General features: G+C 36.7%; 1 protein-coding gene across 4 annotated transcripts in view; it reads right to left on the bottom strand.

Annotated features, from left to right (window-relative positions):
• The window catches only part of LOC134530397 (neurofibromin), a 160,174-nt gene that overhangs the window by 92,497 nt on the left and 44,245 nt on the right, over positions 1 to 23,432 (bottom strand). For all 4 annotated transcript variants that reach the window (XM_063365179.1, XM_063365180.1, XM_063365182.1 and 1 more), the window contains 13 exons: positions 20,847 to 20,920; positions 19,865 to 20,017; positions 17,940 to 18,127; positions 16,702 to 16,873; positions 15,515 to 15,654; positions 13,042 to 13,257; positions 11,919 to 12,035; positions 11,477 to 11,655; positions 8,031 to 8,242; positions 5,338 to 5,594; positions 3,712 to 3,804; positions 3,500 to 3,633; positions 1,728 to 1,902 (listed from right to left, as the gene is read on the bottom strand). In XM_063365179.1, coding sequence (XP_063221249.1) covers positions 1,728 to 1,902; positions 3,500 to 3,633; positions 3,712 to 3,804; positions 5,338 to 5,594; positions 8,031 to 8,242; positions 11,477 to 11,655; positions 11,919 to 12,035; positions 13,042 to 13,257; positions 15,515 to 15,654; positions 16,702 to 16,873; positions 17,940 to 18,127; positions 19,865 to 20,017; positions 20,847 to 20,920 — 2,110 coding nt within the window. The remainder of the gene's footprint in view (positions 1 to 1,727; positions 1,903 to 3,499; positions 3,634 to 3,711; positions 3,805 to 5,337; positions 5,595 to 8,030; positions 8,243 to 11,476; positions 11,656 to 11,918; positions 12,036 to 13,041; positions 13,258 to 15,514; positions 15,655 to 16,701; positions 16,874 to 17,939; positions 18,128 to 19,864; positions 20,018 to 20,846; positions 20,921 to 23,432) is intronic.

Here is a 23,432-nt window from a genome sequence, read left to right as displayed (position 1 = left end):
GCCAGTTTTTGAAAATTGCAGAAGTTATCCATGCTTTTGTATTTGCTTCATATTGCAAAAGTTGTGATTTACATCTTGAAAAACGAGGTTTTTTAGATTTGCCGATGACCAATGGTGAGAGTTTTTCTGTGCCTGACATGTTTGCTGCTAGCAGAATAGTCAAATGTTCCTTGCTATGCTTCCCACCATGGCATTTATCATTTTTAAAAGTTAGAGTCTTATCAGGAAGACATTTAAAAAACAGCCCCGTTTCGTCAGCATTAAAGATATTGTCAGGTACGTAACCATGTAACAAATCTTGCAATTCACTTTTCCATTTGTTACAGGTTTGAATGTTGACACTTGCACTTTCCCCAAAAATTCAAGTTCATGTCTTCTTTTGAACTTTTCTAGCCATCCATTACTGGCCCTGAAATTAGCGAGTCCCAATGATTTAGAGTAAGTTTCCACTTTTTCTTGAAACAGTGGTCCCCTAACACTGATATTTTGGCTCTGACACTGCTCAAACCATTTAAGTAAGCACTCCTCCAAGCCCGGAAATTCTGCAATTCGTCGTCTTTTACAGGACAAACTTTGACCGTTTTGTATTTTTCTCATCATGTCTGATTCATTTTTTATTATTGTTGACAGAGTACTCATTGGCAGGCCAAATTGTTCAGCAACATCTTTCTTCTTTTGACAGCTCTTCACAGCTTCGAGCACTTCCAATTTTTTAGCGAGACTCAATAGTTTTCAGTTTACGTTTCACAGCACTCATGTATTAACAATTTTATTTGTAGACTGTTGTACAAATTTATGTGTAGCAGTCGTAACAGTCGACAACAAATGACTTGCTTCGCTTAAGTTCAAATGCAATCAAAAATAATAAAATTAAACACCTGACACCAGGCAAGCAAAAATGTGAGTCATACATTCGTGGTAATCCTATTTATTGTATACTCCTAAATTGATTTCTAAGAAACAATGGTGTACTTACATTGTCGACCAATTCTTAAAGTCGGTAACTTATTTTTCTTCGAACTATAGAGGTAATAAGTTTCAAATAATCAAGTTGTAAAGGTTGTAAAATAAAACATTGCTATGTTCGAGATAAAGAGGTCCAATTTAATTTTTCGAGTTATGGAGGGAAAATGTGTATCAAAATGGCTTGGAGGGACTCACTGATTATTTCTACTAATAGAGGGTTGAGATTTCGAGCAACGGAGGTTTTGGGGCTTGAATGGAAGGGAACACAAGATTTTTTCGAGTTTGGGAGGTTTACGACTAATCGAGGTTCGACTTAAAGTGGTTCTACTGTACCTGGAATCAGAATGGAAATCTATTCAAAGCCAAAACAAACTCCAGGGCAGCGCAAGGCCATAACTTCCTAAATGTGAGTAAGGCATGATACTGCATGAAAAAAAAAAAAGATCAATTCACAAGAAATGTATGAACTGTAATATGTTAAGTATCAGAGAAGTTACACCAAATTTTTCCCCTTTAGTAAAGTTTGTAGAGTAACTTACAGATGTATACTAAACTAAGTCTGCCCTTCAAAAAAAATAAACATGAAGCCAAACTAACTCCACCCTGCAATATATATTGTTATATTCCAATGGCAATGATAAGCTAGAATAATTGTTAAAAGGTACCACGAACAACCTCAAATGATTCGTTGTGAAGTAATATAACTTTTTAATTGAGCATGAAAACAAAACTAAACCGTTGACGGCTGCTGGCTGCCTCACCTCCTGCCGATCTCGAAATGGGCCCGGAGGAAGTCATTAAAGGGCAGCATGTGCTGCTCCTTGCTGAACTCAACATGATTGGCGATATTCTGCAGTATCTTCGACATGAGCATGAGACCACGCTTCACTGTTGATGGCACCACCTTGCTCACAATGCCCATCTCCTGTGGTGACACTGTTCCCAACAACCACTTCCCATCAGAAAACCAACATCATATATGTATATACATAGTTTCATTACACTTTATTTTAAATTTAACCAGGAGGGTTTTCCCACTGCACGAATCATTCAAGAACTTATTCTAAGGAACCAACTTAACATTTGTCTGGAGAGATTTCGGGAAACCAAGGATAACCAAAATCAGAACGGATGGATCTACCAAGATTTTAACCCAGGTCCTCTCGAATGTGAACCCATTGCACTGCCTTGTTCGGTTTTTATTGCTGGATCATGGTGTAATTAGTTGGGCCAAAATTTTAATAATAAATATTTGCCAAACTTTTTACAAATGGCAGATAATGTGCAGAATATATCTGATGCATAATTTAACAACAATAACATGCCAAATATATTTAGTGAAACATCCTACTACGCAATAAAAGTTAATAATGACATAAAACTTCTACACAGAAAATTCTGCTTTCACATTATTTCAATTTAACAACGATTATACGAAATTATCCTCTGATGAAATGAATTTATGCTTCAAGAGGCTTCTAAAACACATGAATAGTGATTAAACAAAAAATGGTAAATTTTATTTGAGGATTAACAAATCAATACTTCTCATACTCTGCAAAGTATAAGACAACCAACCAAATAAATTATTTTTCACTTACAACACCCAAAAAATTATATACTACTAATTAAGTATAGCCCCACCCAAAATATGGTGAGCTGCAGGAACGACATTGATTTGTGGTGCATTACCATGTTTTATTGCATAATCATTGCACCGTTATTTTAGGGTGTCAAAATTTGGAAAAATAATTTCTTGCATAAACATTGCATGATGTTTTTGGTCCAACTATTAAGAATCCAAGTGTTTTGTGACATGATAAAGCACCGTAGAACAACAATCGGAAGTTGAAATCTATTTTTCGTTAGGATATTACCACTTACTTATTTAATTATCAGAAATACGAAGTTGTCTGATGTGTAAAGTTTATTTAAAGACTTTTCAAACATTATAACTTTTATCTGTTCGTCTTCATCACTGCTGTGTATTGCTTATAGAAATGGAGCCAGTGCTAGTTGGCATCATTCATGTTTGGTTACATTGATGACAGTATAGTGTGCGCGCACATAGTTGAATATCAATATTGATAGCTCACTGATTGCATGCAACACGTGCGCTCTGTCTAGTGCCTGGTAAACTACATTTTATTGGTGGTGTGTACTACAGCGATAGTTATTCGTTAGTTCCAGCTCACGTTCGAGTCACGGTTTTCATTTTTCTATTTAAAGTTGAATAAAATCTGGTTTTGTTGCATGCCATTAATTTAAATTATTTGGTGTGCTTTTGTATACTCTACTTTTGAAATAAATATACAATCCAAGACTTGGTTTTGTTGTTATGAATAACTTTACCTCAACAAAAAACATAAACAAAATAAACAAAAAGAACAAAAAAACATAAAAATTGCACCCCTACTTTTCAAACTTAATTTTATTTTAAAATTTGTGACAATTATGCGATAAAACATGGTATACAAAGGCAGTCAACTGAAGGAGATAAAGTAATTATTCAAATTAAAAGATGATACAATACCTATGGCAGGGTTGATGAAGCGGAGGAAGATAACGGTACCCACAGCCCCAATATTGTTCTGAGGGAACTGTGGGAACCTCTTGCTAAGCACCTGATACAGGCAGTGACACATGCTGCGCAGCTGTGGGGGGAACCTACGGACACACGGCCAACGTCAATTTCCGCGCTCAGAGGTGAGGCAACAAACCAGAGTTGTAAAATACTGTACTCACTTTTCTGCAGACGAGATTATGGCATCAAACACTTTCTCCGTCAAGGCAATTAAGTTATTTTGATTAGTATCGATATCTTCAGTTGGATCCAACCTGTTCATACATAAGACACAATTTGAATAATTCACTAAAACCAAGCAATATTCTAATCACAAACTTTAATATTCTGCTATAGGAAACAAAAACAGAAACAAATGCTTTTCAATTGCACATCTAAGGCAATACTAGGAATTACTTTGTCAGGAAAATGTATAAAACAAGTTTTGATGGAATTAATGTAAACAGTGACTGACCAACAGAACTCTCAAATACAACTATTCCTCACTTAGCACGACTAATTTGTTCTTAAAAATGCTCGTGTTATTTGAAATTGCATATTCTGAAGCATTAGTTTCCATAAATAGCAAGGTTTATTTATTTAATGTGTTCCAAAATTGTGTAGGAAAATATACTTTACGTAATATAAATGTGTTGAATAACACTCAATTATAAATATGTCTCACCATTTATCTTTACATGTCTCCCATCGCACTTTATATGACAAATTCGACACCGCATAATGGGAGGTATGTGTACTTGTGTACATGTACTTTATCATCAGACAGCTGGCTGACTTGCCTGCCCGGGCGTGACCATCTCACGTCGTGTACCTTTCCAAACGATTCTTTACTGACAGTCAAACCGATATTACTGTTCGGATAATTACATTTTAATTTTTAAAAAATTAAAGTGTTTATTCATGTATCACCACCTGGTTCACACCAATCTTGTCAGGCCAATGATTATTTATTTCATTGCAATATTCATTTAAGAACCTTTTCCACATGAATCATCTGTTCATTTCTGTTCTGGTATCTAATGTCAAATATATTCTCGATAGTACAACCAACAGCATCAGACTAAATGAACTTTTGGTAAGAGTCCTTATTTTGTATGATTGTGCACATAGTTGACTTGCTTAAAACTTAAGTGGGACCAACATAAGTGTGGCCTTCATGACAATCTGCGCGCCGTTTTTTTTTGTTTGAGTGAATTCCCTGCCACTAGCTAGACTGAGTTCACGGCCCGGCTTGTGTTCAAGCGACAACGATATGGTACGGCGGCATACGCACGGACGTATAAACATTTGGTCCTTTACACTCCATAGCCGCAATTTAACTTGCCATAACTGATGTTTGTACAAAAGACGATAGCGTAGTCCAACCTGCGCACACATCTCTTCCCCCCCTTGTTTGGCTAACTGTATCTCACGGCACATCTGTTGTTTACAGAAGTTGTCGTGGCGTCGTGCCCGACTTTTTTTTTGGCCTGTAGAGATTTTGTGCTAACGGAAATTTACAGACGTGCTATTCAAGACTGGGGCAGTAAAATTCACTTCTCACTAAATGAATCTGTGCAATCTGAAGACGTGTTAAGTGAGGGATAGGTATAAATGTTGAATGAATATCAAACAATTTGACATTTTTTGATAACTCCATTCTTAGAAATCCACTCAATTTCAAGTTAACTGTTCTACTTAAATTATTGAGATTAGACTCATGCCTAAAAGAGCCTAAAAGGTATTCACACCCAAACAAGTGCTCCAAAATCACAACCAACTGTAAACATAATGAGATCACAGTTTACCTGGCAGGATCTACCTCGAAGCTCTGACTAATGTCATCCAGAAGAGGGCCTATTAGAGGCTCCAGCAGGCTCTGCAAGTAACTGGCCCCATAGATCTTGAAGCAGAAAGCCATTATCTTGCTGCCCAGGGAATTCCCACGGAAGAGTGTCTGCATACAGTCTGACACCTCCACTTCTCGGTAGAACATGTTCCACAAGAGAGGCGACAGCAGATGTTTGGCATCGAATAGTGTTACAAACACACGTGCCAGTTCGTCCTGCAAGTAAATGAGTTCATATTTATCCAGTATAAGGAATATATATATATATATATATATATATATATATATATAACAATACTAATTACACAGTATAAAGTTTTTGATGTTAACTCCACCTTATTCTGAAGGTTTGATAAAAAATAATTCTGCATGCGCATCCTCCTTGGAAGAGAAGAAAATGATCATAGGCATGAAATGAGTTCAAGTAACCAATCAGCCGTTTTTAGAAATCCAATTTCATATAACTTCATTAAAAAAAATTTTAAGCTCCATCAGTCATCACTCATAATATTGCTACCTACAAACCCCTTATTCAAACACTGCTAACTTCTGTAGAATTCATAAAGGTTGCAAAAAGTTGTCTACAGACTAAACAAATAAGCTACGTTGCCTGACTCTCTTTTTGGAAGCTCCCTTCCTTGTGGAGGGGACAAAGAGGGGGTTGAGGTGCTCATCAGGACCTCAATGGCTATGTTACCACAAGGTAGCCGAGTTGAAAGAGGCGGCCGAGTCGCGGGCAAGGTGGGTGATACTGAGAACATTTTGCCAGCTTCGCGTTTTGTTCAGAGCATCTACGCGGTCAACAGTCAGTAAGAGACAAGTCGAGACAATTTCCTTTGCAAGGCAGTTTATTGTGCCATAAGAATACAACACTGGCCCCTTGACACACTCTGACAGCTGTCCCTATAGTGCCAAATGCAGTTTTCTTCCATTCACACTCGCTGGACAAGGCCGCAGAATGGTGTTTGTACACATATGGACCTTTAAAAATAACACACCCGTAAACTGGTAGGAATCATTAAGCACAAAGAGTATGTGAACGAACGTTAGCTTTATTCACATAGGCAGCAGACAGGCAAGGGACGGAGGCGGCTGCTGCATCTAGCGGGCTGTAGCAGCTGGAGGTCACAGCTATCTTGCAGTGCATGCCAGACAAAAGAAGACATGAGCTGCTGCAAGAGTCTGGAGAGGCAACCAAGCAGGTTGACGACTTGGCGACGACAGGCAAGCAAAGTGGCGGCACCCTCTTTACAAGTGATGCAATGAGGGTTTGTATTCACAAATATTTCCATATTTCTTAACACTTGTATTCGCATTCGCAAAATTCATGTGAATATTTTTCAAATTGAACATCAGGGAAAAAAAAAAATTTTTATGGAAAATAATATTAAATAAGACAAAAGATATGAATTTCAGCAATTTGAGTATTTTCTGGCTTACTTATTATATAATTTATCGCAGATAAATGAAGCAAAATACTGACGAGATTTTAAATTATAGGATAAACACAGGTGCTTCATGATTTATACGAATCCAACACATTCCACAAATCTAAATGGCAAGTCTTCCGGCGCAATCATTACTTATTGAATTATCAACTTTCAAAACTTTACAGATTTAGTATCTTTGGTGGGAAGATGAAGCCAAAGCAAGTGTTCTAAATGCTTCCTGTTTTCTTTTTTCACATTTTTCCAAATCATATAACTCAATTTATGCATAGACTTCAAATGATCTCTCATAACCCTTGTACTGCTTCCTTTTCACAAATCTTCATGTTACACAGCTTGCATTTAGCTCGTTCAGCATCGGAAAGTGTAAAATAACTCAATTTTTCACTATAATTTGACTAACTAATCATAACAAACCACTTATCACACTCTAACCTCAAAATTCACTTCTTCCTGTTTTAGATCTGTCAAAAAAAAAAATGATTAGCTTATTTTGGATTAGTTCTGCAATTCCCAGAATAAGATGCAAACTGTGATTAATGAGTGGTGGATTCACCGGTAGTACTGGCGGGTGATACTAGGGCATGCGTCAGTCACGCCAATCCAGGATTTGAAAACTGAAAATTCGCATTCACATTCGCGAATGCCTAAAAATTGATATTCGTTACATAGCTACTCTTTACCACCCATGCACTCAGGAAAATGGGCAGCTGTGAAGAAAAGGAGAGTGGGTATGAGGTAATTGACATCTGTTGACAGTTGTGCATAGCACATATCAATGTCCACAAGCAGGGGCGTAGGAACCGGGCGGGACAGGGGTGACGTGTCCCCCTGAACTTTTTGGGTAGAGGGGACTGCCCCCCCCCCCAACTTTCTAAACCGTGATATTTTTATTTTATAATATTATTCTGCCCAACTTTATTTGTAATTTCTTCACTCATCAAATTTAATAATTTTAACATCGATGTATCCAATGGTTAGAAACAAAAATTGCTTAAAAAGCGCTATTTTGCACTTTTAAAATCAAAATTTTTCGGTGGAGGACCCCCGGACCCCCCATCTTAGTAAGAGGGGAATGGGTTTACATGACATCAAAATCATTATTTGTCCCCCCCAACTTTATGAACACAGCTACGCCAATGTCCACAAGGAAAATATCAGACAACAGAGAGAGCTAAGCTGGACTAGGTATCTATCTAATTACCATCTGGGAAGTGGTGACAACATTGGCGAGAGCCATAGCTATGGGCAGCTCGCCTTTGTCGCTGATCATGGTCACCAGCTGCACCAGCTGCTCGAACCGGTCCGCCAGCACGGTCTCCGCCAACGTGTCGAACTCCGTGCCCTGCTGCAAGATCTTGGTGAGCACCTCCATGAACGCAGCTCTCGTTTGCAAGTCTCGGTTATAGCCCAGGTCTGCGGGTACACACAACATTAACTACCACAATGACAGCCATATTGCAAACAGAACAGTTCTCATTTTACCAACACTTTACAGTGACAATAATGATTGAAAACACTAATCATAGCTGAAAAATATGTATGCAGTTCCAAATAAATCATAATATTTTCTTAACTGATTGGAGTGAATTGAAACATATATTACTAAGTACTTCATCAGTTAATAAAATAAACCTTTAAACAGTTACACTTTTATGAACAGTATATACAGTTTTTACCAGCACAAGTGTTGTCTGCCTATGGGTAGCATCTATAATTTTGAGCATAAAAATCTAACATTTTCACTGTATGGGTCGCCCTTGAATATGGGTAGCACCATATACCTGCCTCCATTAGAGTACAAGTGAAGTCTTTATGGTCTGTGTTTCAGCTTATTGCTGGATAAGAAACACGGCACTGATGTTGACCCTCCGTCCTTCATGCCTCCCCTTTTCATCCTTTATGGCCTTTCCTTCATCCCACTCCCCCCCCCCCCCCCCCCCAAATCTAACAAAAAACAAAAATACAAACGGAAAGAATACTATTTTTTTTGTCATGTTACCCTTCTTATCCATTAGAACTTTTTTTCACATGTCCCTTTCCCCAAGCGAAAAATGACGGCAACCCTCCAGTGCACATGAAAAGGCGTATTTTATTAAAAATGACATTTCCAATTTTCACAAAACATTTTATTTTTGTCAGCCTAATATTTCACCTTTACAAGGACTCCTTTATCATTAAAATCTGTATAATATTTTTCAGATTAACGCAATCTGAATGTAAGAGTAGCAAAATGTGCTCTCGATAGAGCACACACCACGAGTTGCATACCGCAATCAGCTATATAATCCCAATTTAACTGATATTTCTCATCAGTCACTTATCAGACGTAGACCTGGAAACATCTGTGCAAGTTTCTTTCATTGTTTGGCAAAACCATAGATACTACGCCAGAAGAAGCCTCACAAGTTGTTGCTTTGTTGCAAGCAGGCTGCAGTAAACGAGAAGTTGCTCATCAACAGACTTTAAGCCAATCTGCTGTCTCAAGAGTATCAAAAAGGTTTTGGGAAACTGATTCTTTCACTCAAAGATTACATACCAGCCGGTGCCAGTGCATATCTGAGAGGGACAAACACTTTATCGTCTAAACTTCACTGTGAAATCACCATCTCACAGATTTCGATGTGCAACAGGAGCAAGTTTGAGGAGTAGCTGTTAGTCAATGAACAGTCAGAAGACGCTTGAAGAAAGCTAACCTCACTCCAATACGGTCGGTTGGAGGCCTGTGACATATCCCTTGAGGGAAAACCAGATGATCTTGTTTACATACCTCGTGATGGCCGGAGAGGGGGGGAGGGTGTCTGACTGCTGAATGATACATCGAGGACATTCTCCTGGATCATGTTGTGCCCTACGCAGGATATATAGGGGAATACTTCATGTTGATGCATGAAAATGCCCAGTGTCATACAGTGCATACCACTCGGCAATTCATGTAGGTTAGTCTCGAGACGATGGAGAGGTTAACCCTCAGTCACGACATGAATCCAATTAAGCATTTATGGGACAACTCAAACGGAGAGTCAAATGGAGAGTCCGAGCCAGACATCTGGCTTCATCTGACATCAATGAGCTCACGACTGCGCTGGAGGAGGAGTAAAGTAGGATCCCCCCCCCCCCCCCCAAGACTTTGTCAAAACCTTAATAAGGTCTGAGGAACCGCATGCGAGCCGTTGTTAAGGCAAGGGGCGGTAATACCAAGTATTGATCAATAAAGTTATGTTTGTTTTGCTTGAATGTTTTGTTGTAATTTGTTTTAAATATCCCCAGTTATTTCATAATCCTACATTTTAATTGCATTTTTATTTAAAATGCATTACAAATAAAAATACTGATGAAATGTTCAAGATAATGGAGTCATAGTAAAATCAAAACATTAGGCTTTCAAAAAATTAATGTTTTGTGAAAGTTGGTTAAACCATTTTTTAAAAAGATACTCATTTTTGTGTACCCTGGAGGGGTGAGTCAATTTAGTTGCACGCAACTGTATTTTTTGTCAGTTTTTTTGTCAGTTCCTTCAAAAAAAACAAGCATGCCCTATACAGTAATTTTTTTTACTCCTTCTCAGGCTGTTTTATTTTTAGAATTTACCCTCTTGCCTAATGCCAGCATGACGGCAGACATCCAAGTCACTTACAAGCGGCAGCCAGGTAGCCACCTGACAGGCAGCAGACGCAGCGTAATGGCACAGTTCATTACGCTTTACAAGCACTGATGAGATATTTTAACTGAACAATTTATTCTTACACGTTACATATTTATTAAAAACCAACTCAGGCTACTTATTTAAGCACATAGTCAACTACACAGAACAAAGTTTTTTTATCCAAAATGAAAAACTTGCATAAGAATAGCGCTATATGTTATTAAACAAAAAACTGGCATAAAATGTGTGACCCAATTGCGGGAAAATTCAGTAACAGAAAATAGTTTGTACTAAAAACCACCATAAAAATATTTAAAAACATTATTAAACCTACACTCTATACAAATTAAAAATTATTCAGGTAATAGATTTCCTTGACAGAAAACAAAATGTGTTTGGTAAGGAAATGAGAATGCAATGTTCAACACATATTCAACACATTTCCCATCAAGATAATCAGGACCTGGATCATTAGGACTTGTGTCCAGGTTGCTTTAGTGGTAGGAGAGTGGCATGTCCACTTCATCAGTGGCTCTCATTATCTCCTTTAAACCCTTCTCTGATTTATCACTATCCTGTATCTTGAATCTAAATTCAAATCACACTTCTAATTATGCAAAACTAGTATGGTCTAACAATGGATAGATGTCTGTTGCTATGATCACCTCACGAGGTGGACTCCAAATAGGCTCTTGAGGAGTCATTTGACCACATTGCCTGTCATCAGTGTAGACAAATTAGGACACGCCCACCTTTACAACTGCATACAAATCAGGCAACAGAGTACTTATTATTCTAGGAAGTGTGACTTGAAACATAAAATATGAGGATTACAGCATCTGCCCTCATAGCAAGACATTTATGAAAATCCCTAATTCTTTCAGAATTTATACGAGGTCACGAGAAGTCACCCTGGCCACGAGCTAACATCTGAAAATTTGAGGCTGAGATAAATGACAGCTTAAATCTCTTGCCAGCAATACTAGAGAGACAGCATAACCTACCGATAGAGTGCATTAGGCCACTGTCGATGTTGGCGGAAAGTAGGTTGGACATGGCCTGAATGGTGGCATTCCGCAGTGTGTTGAGCTTCCCGGCAGCTACCCTCTGCCGGGACACATCCTTCTCTAAGTCCTGTGCATCACTGCAGTCATTCAGGAGGTTCATGAACAGAGTGAAGTACCTGCGGGAAAATAAAAAAATAGACAACCGACTTCTAACACGTAACATGTTAAACAGTGCTTCAAGAAAAAACAACATTATTTTATATGTAAATTCCTTAATTCTGTAGAAACTATAGTGACATTCTTCCTCAAACATTGTTAACATGAGCTAGGGGAATTTTAAGAGCAAGTGGGTAGATAAATTAATAATGAATTCAATGGTGCCAACAAGAATGGCACTTAAATGACGTATGGATGACACATGGAACCATCAGCTACTCACTTCAAGAAGAGCTGGCTCTTGGCCTCCATGAGGTCGCCTCTGTCAGACTCCTCGGGCTGGAGGGGCAGTCCACGCAGAAGAGCAGCCACAGCCTCCATGCAAGCCTGGTCAAGGTCCCTGCAGCCCACAGAGTACACCTGCTTCAGGTGCTACTCATGACTACATCACTAGTGAGTGAATGAGATGTGTAGCTCAGTTCCCATCACAAAACTGACAATCAGGAATCAGGAGTTTCATTCTATCGCTGTAACGTCACAGTTCTGAACAAGTACAGCTAAATTCCTTGTTGAATGAATAAATTATGCCCTCCTGAATAACATATGGAGACACAGGTACATCTTACAGATTAAGGAATGCCAACACTATACTTATATATTCAAAACGGTGACAATTTTATAAAGTTTGATTTGTAATGAGTCGGGGTTTCGGAGTGGCCCTGGCTGGTGCCAACTATCCAAGAGCAACGTGAACGTACTGCAGCAGGTACTCTTCTGCCCCTTCTGAGCGTGGAGGCTGCCCCACGAGTGTCTGGCAGAGAGTCTCCATTGCTTGCAACACCCAAGAAGGATGGAACAAACACCAATATCCACACAACGGCAATGAACACATTAACTACCCTGCTAAGAAAGCCTAAGAAAGCCTAAGTAAGTACGGGATGAAGAGGCAAGTACAGTAACAACCCGAACCTCAAAAATTCATTGAACAAAAACAATAACAAAAAAATTAAGTCTTTCTCATATGCGAATCTGAATGCCTGAAGAAATCCAGATTCTTCATTGTTGCAATGCTGATGGTGAAAATTGATGCTTGGAAGGTGTTTAGACATAATGTTAAGTAATATATAAGTTAAAGAGAATTTAAGGTGAAATTAAATCATAACTGCAATTGAAAACTCATATAGTCTTGTTGATTTTGTAAAACAAAGAAAATGAAAATCATTAAGTCAAGCAGCCAAGCAGTCAAGCAGTCAAGAAACTTGCAAATCAGGAAATCAGACAGTAAAAAAATTTGTGTGGGAACATTACAATAACATATTTTCAACTATAAGTGTAAAACTTATTGCCAAAATTCAATTTAAAAATTGAAAATAAAATATTGTAAATAGATAATAAACAGTACTGACCTGGTGATGATGCTGACATCACCAGAGCTGGGCGGGGCAATCTGGTGGGAGGTGCCCATGACCCAGTCAGTGAGGTACTCCACCAGCTTGTTGCGGAACTTCATCTCCTGGCGGAAGGCCAGGTCGTCACGGCGCTTCATCATCGCCTCCACCAGCTGGCACAGCTTGGTCTTTATGTGGATGGCGTGGACCGTCATGTCGAGATGCCGCACGTACCTGCCAACGCAGCAGCTCCGACAATGGAGTGCCACCACTCACAGGCTTTCACATTCCATGGACATGATATATACAAGGGAGGACCCAAAAATATCCAGTATTTCTTTATAAAAAAATTTACTTTATTTTTTCAAATGCAACTTTAATCTCCTTCAAAGTACTCTCCATTAGCACTAATGCAATTGTACAAATGTTGATTCCATTGTTGGAAGCACCATTCAAATTTGACCTCTTGATACCCGCTAGCACCGTCGTGACATTGCATTTTACGTCATCGACATCGACAAAACGCTTTCCTTTCAAGACCCTTTTCATCCTAGGGAACAGGAAGAAGTCCGAGTGAGCCAAATCCGGCAAACAGGGCGTGTGGTTCCAGGTAGTCGTCTTTGCTGAGACCAAAAACTGCCAAACACAGAGCCATGTGCGCGGGAACGTTATCATGAAGCAGAAACCACTCGCTTGAATTCCACAAAGCCAAACTTCTGTGCAGCCTTTTCTTAACCTCCAAATAGAATTGTTGGTTTACTGTCTGGTTTTTATGAACTAATTCTTAGTGTACGATACGTCGATACCTTCTATGCAAAAAAAAAAGCATCATATTCACATTTGATTTCACCTGACAAGCTTTTTTGGACGAAGTTAGTTAGGTGATTTCCATTGACTTGACTGCTGTTTACTTTCTGGATTGTACCCATAGCACCTTGACTCATCGCCTGTGATGATTTTGTTGAAAAAATGTGGATCGTCTTTAAATACAACCTTCATTTCATGACAAACTTTAACGCGATAATTCCTTTGACCTGTGGTAAGAAGTCTGTGCACAAATTATGCTGTCACTGTTTGCATTCCCAAATCAATGTTTAAAATGCACTGAATTGAGCTCCAGGACAACCCGGATAAGTCTTCGAGTTGGTCGATTGTCCTGCGTCAATCATACAATACAGGATTCAGTCCTGTCCACAGTGCTGTCATAATGATTATCCTTATTTTGACTTTGTTTACTACTCATATCTCACATGAGAACATTCTAGGTTACTAAACAGCTGACATCTTAGGTATTTGCGGTACCTTCTAATATACTGTGTACATAACTGTTTTCATCTCATCAAAGTTAGATAATGTGTAATAGCACACTATAAGAAAGTATAGCTCAATGCTTGACATGAAAGCAGTACCAATCCAATGAAGCCTCCAGAATCCAATCCATTATTATCTGAAATTCTGTGTTTTATCGCATAATCGTTGCACATTTTATACTAAAATCAAGTTTGAAAAGTAGGGGTGCAACTATTATGCAAGAATTTTTTTTTTGTTTGGTAAAGTTATTCATAAAAACAAAACCCATTCATGGAAAGTAAGTTTTTTTAAAAAGTAGAGTATACAAAAGCACGCCAAACAATTTAAACTAATAAGTCATGCAACAAAAACCTTTCTTCAACTTTAAAAAGAAAAACAAAATTTGTGAGCCGAACGCGAGCCACTTGAATCTGTGACGTGTACTAACGCATAACTATCATCACAGTACACACTTACCACGAAAGAGTGCGGGCTATCAAAAGAAGTTAACACTGCACTCGACAGAGAGGGCGCATTGCATGCGATCGGCGAGATATTGAAATTCAACTAAGTGTGCACGCTCTATACGGGAAGCAACATAACCAAACATGAATGATGCCAACTAGCGCTGGCTACATTTTTATAAGCAGTACACCACGGCGACGCAGACAAACAGATAAAGGTTATAACTTTTAAAAACATCTTTAAAAGTAAATTTACACAACAGACAACTTTGTATTTCCGTTAATTAAATAAGTAATGTCCGAATAAATATTACATTTATACTTTAAAATACATTGTTTTATAAGGAAAAAGTACCTACACAAAGCGATCGGAATTTAATAGCAGGACCAAAAAAATATGCGACGTTTACGCGAGAGGTTTTTTTTATCCCAATTTTGACGCCCTAAAATATCAGTGCGACAATTATGCACATGCAACAATTATATGATAAAACACGGTAAGTACAGTCTCTTTCTCTGAAACTGCATGTATTGAAATTTTAAACCTTGTTATTTTGTCTATAATTTTATTTCAAGAACTACCCTATGACAAGGCAAACATTTAAACTTGAATTTTAAAAATATCACTAGCAAAAATTCTATCCCACATTGAATCATAAAAAAAATATATTAGTGTAGCAAGCTTCCTCCAACAGGAAACGTTACTTAAATACTGATTTGAAAAAAGTTCCACTCACCTAACAATGGCTAACATCATGCCTTCGATGCTTGTCACTCCTAGGTGCTCAGAGGGATGGTCCGTCTTAGTGTCCAGAACGTTCTTCATTATGAAGATTGTGTGCTCTATGAACTGGGTGTTAATGTCTGACACTATCACCTGGTAACATATTCAAAGTTTAAATAAGGTCTGCTTGATAACATCATATAAAATAAAACCAAAAAGGCAAAAATAACTATGTATAGCAGAATGTGCAGAACAAAGAAAGTGATAAATGAACAAGCAGCAGAAAGATGCAACCACAAAACTATCTTAAATTAAAAAAAAACTAAAAATACTAGATAGAGGCAGTTAACAGAAATTAATGGGAGGACATATTAAGATTAATTTATTTAAGAGCTGGGCCAGTGTTAGTTACCACTTGTGATAATCAGCCGATAATATAGTTTTTAGAATTTGCAGCAATCTGCGAATCATCATCGATTTTATTAACATCACTAGTAGTCATCAATTTACTTTAATAAGTTGCAAGGAAACATAGTGAAACAATAAAATTGGTAATGAAACAGAAAAATAAATCATACATTTTTCCCGTTGCATACAGACCAAAATGTATGAACAAAGTTCACAAATCATACCCTGCGGCTTTTTACAGAACTAAATAATGCTTTAAAGAAAAATACAATAATCTACAAATTAATTGCCCCCTTTATAGGTAACTACCTAAACCTTAACATCACAAAAATCTTTCAGCACAGAACTGAGAATGCTGCGGCAAGTCAACAGCTTCAAGGTCACTGTAGCAATACAGCATAATGCCAACTTAATGGTGTTATCATATATAAACAAAGAAACAAAGAGAGCTTGTACCTATAGGAGCACTGCCATCATCAGATCAACTTGCAAATAAACTTGAATACCAGCCAAATTGGATTCAGTGGAAAGACTATTCACACAAGATAATTTTGATAAGACTCAGTAAGCCTTTACTACTTCTGCATTTCATTATCAAAGTTCTGCATTTCATTATCACACATTTAGTAGAAATCATACAATTGTTAACATTCATACAAAAAAAAAAAATCAAGTCATTTATTTTACAATCCCAATAAACAATGTTCAGTGAATTAATAATACTGCTCTGCTTAGCTATGTTCTTGTGATAAAAATGCGTTATTCCCTTGCCTGATATTTCCCTGAACTCACTTGGCCCTGCTGATCGAAGAACTTGTCCACTATGGCCTTGATCTGGTCGAACAGAATGGGGTACAGCGCAGGGGACATCTCGTGGCCCACCAACTCCTTCACGTGCTTTTGGATCTGGGCCCCGAACTTCTCGTTGTTGCACACCAGGAGGCGCAGCAGTTGGCCCACAAATCTGCGCCACGGGGAAACAAACACAACGCACTTCAGTCATATGTTTCCAATAGTTCACACTCCGTGTTTTCCTTGGACAAGGGTACTATGTTAAATATGTACACACCATTTCCCAAACTCATTCTGAGCTCCAAATGTATAATATCTCACAAATCTTAAACAACTGAGCAATAATTATCAAATAAATTTGTTGAAGTTCATATATAATCAATCATACTTTATAGTTGTAATAACTATAATAATATAAATAATTATGGTGTATGAACACATCAATTATTAAATTTTGTACAGCATTACAATTTTGCTGTAAATAGTTCTTAAAACTGTGCAGAAAAATGAGCTGTTATACCTGATTTTATACTTCAGGTTGTCTTACATTCTATGTAGAATTTTTATCTAAATTTTGTTTTCAGATAATTTCATATTTAAAACTGTATTAAATTAAATATGGTTTTACATTAGAGAAAATTTTATAACTGAGGTGGTCTAATATTCAAAATTGTCTGATACGTAATTTAAATTATTTTAAATTCAATGCTGTTATGAATAGTGTTGCCTTCTATTTGAACATAGTGAATATAATTATAATTTTGTACAAGCCCTGAGAAATGACCAAAAGTAAGACTTAAGTTTGGTGATTAAAGAAGTCATGTGATTGATTTTGTTTAATCAGTTGCAGCAGTCAGTAAGCCATTACTTGCTGCCTGGTCATAAACCGTGACAGATGGGAACACAGGCAGTGCTTGTCATGAACTATAGTGTGTTTTGTTCGTTGCATCTTGATAATTTGATGTTATATGTGCTCTACCAATCTGAATTAGCATAAGGCTCCAAATGAAAAAAAAAAGAATGGCTCATCAAGTTAGTCATTTGCCTTGTTGCAATATAAGCAATTATCTTTAATAAAAAATACCACCATGACGGAAATGAAGAAACTGAACCCCCACGCACCAGTATTAAACAATAAAAGGTCTTTCTTTTTTCACCTGCAGTACAATTTAAACCCACTGCAGAAAAATTGAAAACGTTGTGACGACTGGAAGAAACGAGATCGGGCGGTGACTCACTGAGTGACGGGGCAGTACTGCACGTCCTGGCTGGAGTTGGACAGCATGGCGGACTTGCGCATGTCCAGCGTGGACACGGAGGAGGGCCCCAGCATGGTGGCCGGGCGGGACGGGGACTTGCGCTGCAGGCACACTCCCCCCAGCGCGCACAAGAAGCCCGTCATGTTGGCCCACTCGTTGATCTGATCCTGACCAATCACAAGCACCACAATACATAGTAACAGCTACTCCTTGCTGGCGTGTGAGACAGTGTGATTACCGAGATGGTCGTTTCGCTTCATAACTGCAAAACATCAACGTCTATGAATCTATGTTAGTTTCCACATAAAAATTTAAAGCAATGAAAAGAATTTTTTTACTAATTAAAACTAATTTTGTTAGTTAAAATTGATCACCCTAATTTTTACTTTCCAGCACACAACACTGTAGAAACATTATGTCTGTACACTGAAAATATTTGGCAAAAACTGATTTCAGGTGTTGTAGAAATACAAGAATACTATTTTTTAAAACTTTGTCTGTTTGAACACGTTAATCTCCAAAACTACTAGACAAATTTTTATGGGGTTTTCACTGGTAATTTGAGCGTAGCTTGGGACAATGTATAGGCTTTGTTTCATCAAAATCAGCTCACGGAAAAAAAAAATCTTAATTTAAAGTTTTAGGAGTCTCTTCAACTTAGTATAATCTGTAAAAGTCAAAAGATGGATATTCATTAGTTACGTTTTAAAAAGCACTCACAGAAGTTTTCCGAAGTCTACCTTAGTGACACGATCATCATGGCATAGTACACCAAAAAACCAATAGATAGGGCCGTTAGTTTTTTTACCTCAGGGACAGAAGTATTTTCGTAAGTTTACGTCAGTGACAGAATTAAGTGAATTTACTTGGCTAGGATATACGGATTTACTGATTTCACTTTGTGCTTTTGATATTAAATCTTAACGAAATTGCTTTGCTTCTTTCAATATGTTTTATTTATATTTGACTTCTTGGCTAGGAAAAACAAATTTACTAAGTTTGCTTTGTGATTTGTGTGCCTACTTATTACATTTTGATAAGTTTGCCATTTTTGAAGTTATAAATATGGAAATTTGTGTTTAGGCTTCTGTTTATAAATAAAAGTTTGTTGTATCAGCATTTTTGTTAAGACGTCAAAAATGAGGATGAGAAATCACATCGGGTACACATCTAGTAAGCAATAAAATAGAATGTCTAAAACTGTTATATTTTTATGCTTTCAATAGGCATGTTACATATTTTAAAAACATACATGTGTAACATTTGATTTAGCTCAGGTAACTTAAAGAAATATAAACCAGCTGTGTGTCTTATAATTTATAATGAAGATAGCAACCAACTGAAAAATTGCCATCCCACTCCCACACACGATGTACAAGTATGAAAAATGAAATTCTTCTACGGTTCTCATTCCAGGTCTAAGGACATACTAATCTCTTGCAAAATCATACGTAAATAATTAATAGTTTTGCCAAGAGCAGTCTCTGCTAACATTTACATGGCAGACTAACATCACATTTGTCACAAAATTGTACAGAGTTAGGTAAATTAACTGATGAATCAAAAAAAATCACCAAATGTGGAAAGATTTTTTTCCAAAAACATGCAACTGACATTAAGAGGACAAAGTTATTTATCAAACAACCATGCTAGTGGCAAAAACAGATGTTAATGAACATCAAAAAGTAATTTAATACTGCTGAATATTTCTAAATTTAAAAATGCTATACTTACATTAAACAGTCAACTGAAAAGCATACAGTACTCCTGTATGATAGTAACACAATGACTGTCTGTCTGCATTCAAGTGTGCACTATCACAACCATAACAATGTTTCTGTGATCGGTTCACATACAACTGGCCAACTGCTGCAAACACAGAGTGATGTTAGCAACCTGCTCACCTCCAACTCGTGCTCAGAGTTCTGATGTGATGCCCGTCTCTTCCCCATAGACCTGTGGAATGGTTCAATCTGACCGTCCTCTAGCTTGGTCTTAGGATACGACACGAGGATCTTGGTGGAGGCCTCCCAGTTCCGGAATGTCTCCTCCCAAGCCTACAAACAATAATGTGACAATTCAAATCTATTAAGTATGGATTCCATGTTACCATTACTAATAACCTAAGACGAGATTTCATGGTTTTATTTTTAAGACAATTGCATTTTTAAAACAAGAGATTTCAGTGTTGCTGTTTTTTGAACTTTGTTTATTCATAAAGATAGCACCATTTTCAACTTGTTCAACGATACTTACTTCACCATAACATTGTTTTTTTGACTGATGTACTTTTACAATATAATAATTTGTAATCACATTTATAACTACTGGAAACAACAAAAATAAATCAGGAATAAGTTCATTTGAAAAATGTACTAACATCTTAATGTAAAAATTAGTTTTTAATAACAGTTGCAATATAACAAAATCTCCAGTCTATTTTGTACATACATTTTTTGTACTAACTCCATACTAAATTCATTGAATTTAATGTATTAAAATACAATGTTTCTATAATCTGAGTTGAGTTTTGTTATATGTGCTGATTAATTTCATGAGTTTTTGTTACATTCTGGTGCTTTATGGTATTATGGTATATTAACTTGCATATTTTGGTGTTAGATAGTATATTGACTTGCTTTCCGGTGTTATTTCTCCTTTTGATGTAATTTACCACATAATCTTGTCCCTTATAATAACCGTGTTTCCAAATCAATAAAAAATATTTCTGACAATTTCTGATACAAATGTACACTATAGTAAAACAAGCTTCTCATTGTTTAGATGTTGTATGATGTAAGTTACTTTTACCATACGGAGTACATAACATCACTTTAAATTAACATTTTGAAGTTATACACTATTATTAATCAGAGGTTCACTCACGGGTTGCACGCCATTAACACAATGCTCAATCTTGCGAAGGAGGGCCATAATACGTTTCTGGAGCACTGCACGACCTGTAACATAACCAAAGATTAAAAAATATTTTACAATTTGATTGACATCACTTTAGTACCAATGACAGGGCATCTACAAATACCTGGTGAACCAATTTCAGGACTTTTTCAATAACTTTTAATAACATTTTATTACAATATTTATATCATTGGGTAAATTTTTGTTTACGCTAAGTAAAATTAAACACAATTCGAAATACAGAACATGTTTTAAAAAGCTTAATCCTCTAACAGAGATAATTTCTACATGATTTAATGGGACAGTCTCCTAATACAGTTAAACTTGTCTATCTGGACTGATTGGAATCAAAGCAATCCGTACAATCGAAAATCTGGATAATCTTGGTAATATGGGTAATAAGCAAAACAAAATCCTTAAATGTGCAGACTTACCATTTATGATAAAAAAACTAAGTTTTGTAACACAAATACCTACTACACATGCCCTATATTGTTTAAAAGATATTAAATAAAAATAAAAATAACTTTTCACATCATTTCTTAACAAAGAATTCATTCACTTTCTTCTGTTTCAAACAATTATGGTATTTGAATGAATCACAGTGACGCAAACGCTGGATTAATAATTCAGCTGGAGTGATGTCGAGCTGACGCTCTAAGTAAACACAACGAAAAGCTTTTTATTACAATAATTCTACCATCTATGCAGGAACTGTATATTTAATCAAACCAACAAGTCAATATTTTGCTGAAACTTTATAACGTAGTTAAAAATTTTTATGTTAATAATTAATAAAATGTTTACAAATCTTATTCGCATTAATCGGAGATCCAGATCAACGAGGGTCGAATAAATGAGATTTTACTGTACTTACAGTAATTGTAGAACTATTAACTGAAGCGAAGCGACAAAAACAAAAAAGCAAGTTGGCAAAAGGCTGCATGAAACTAAAGTTTTGTGACTTCAAGCACCTTTACTGTTCATTTCTAAACTTTTTTATGATTTTTGTGATTAAGCCCTTCAGTTTCATTACTTTTTCATGACTTTTGTGACATGTAGACACCTTGTATGAAAAAAAAAAAAAATGGACAATCACAACTAGGTCTTCAATTCTCTATGAAACATATTATCTGAACTTATTGATCAGAAAAGCCAGACTATGTTAGCTGCAGTTCACCAGCAAATGCATTCAAAGAAAACCACATGCTTACAAACAAATTATAAAAAAAAATAAAAATCAGACATAAATCAAATCTGCACTTCAACAGAAACAAGAAAGGGATACCATGTATTTACAAAATTAGTGCATAATATCATAACTCTAGATGCTGGTTGCGATGACTATCTTGTCAGTTAAGGTGAAATTTTACATTATAGATACATACAATCATTTTTCTTGTACATGGCTTAATGTGTTGTCTACAGTGGGGTCACTAGAGGAGAAGAGAGAAACTAAAAAATGGGAACAGAGAAAACTGCTCAAAGTAACCATCCCTGCATCTGCGTGGAGTGACTTAAGGAAGACAAGGAGAAACAAAACTGGGACAGCCAGGGCTAAACCAGGATTCAAACATGAATCCTCTGGAGTGTGAATCCTGTGCCACGACTGACTACTGAAGAAATAAAACAGACCAACTGGATAAACTTACAGCATACCCACATGAAACAGTTTTGAGAACAAGATAGTGAGAAAGAAAGACTAGTGTCTGCAGCAGTCCTCAGTGGCGGTGATGGCTGATGCATACTTCTCATATTGCGAGGGTCATGGGTTTGATCCTAACAGCCTTACAATACTCACAGAGTCGCAGTCCCGAGTACCTCACATCTAGAATATAATATGGCTTCAAATAAAAGATAGCCTCTAATAAAAAAAAATCAAATAAAGGATGACCTCAAAAAAAGTATAATTTGAAAAAGGACCTCCTATAAGGGAAAACTCAAATGAATGATGACCTCAAATAAATGATAAACTACAATAAACTCCAATAAATGATGAACTGCTTGAATAAAATATGACCTCTCATAAAGGGAGACCTCAAATAAACAAAGACCTTGAATAAATACTACTTCAAATAATAGATGATAAAGAGTAAAAAGACTACCTGAAATAAATAACAACTACGAATAAAAGACTAATTCTAAAAAAAGACTACCTTTAACTGATGACCTCAAATAAAGAACAATCTCGAATAAAATATCACTACATAGTATAAAACAAAGTCGCTTCCCGCTGTCTCTATGTATGCTTAGATCTTTTAAACTACACAACGGATTTTGGTGCAATTTTTTTAATAGATAGAGTGATTCAAGAGGAAGGTTTATATGTATAATACATGCATAATATAGTAAAGAAACACTGATATTTTAGAGGTTTCTAATGTGATGTCATAAATAAACACATCTTTTTGCGCTTTCATTGCAATGCTGGCTGAACCCTACGAGATAGATCAAAATAATGTACTACAGTATTGTACACCTTAAAAAGGTCCACAAAAAAGTCTGTGATAGTATATGTCTATCTCTTAGGGATAACCCACAATAACCATTTTT

Source organism: Bacillus rossius, chromosome 3, assembly GCF_032445375.1.
Source record: "Bacillus rossius redtenbacheri isolate Brsri chromosome 3, Brsri_v3, whole genome shotgun sequence".
Taxonomy (NCBI): domain Eukaryota; kingdom Metazoa; phylum Arthropoda; class Insecta; order Phasmatodea; family Bacillidae; genus Bacillus; species Bacillus rossius.
Note: the sequence above shows the minus strand (reverse complement) of the source record. Positions and strands in the feature narration are given on the sequence as shown.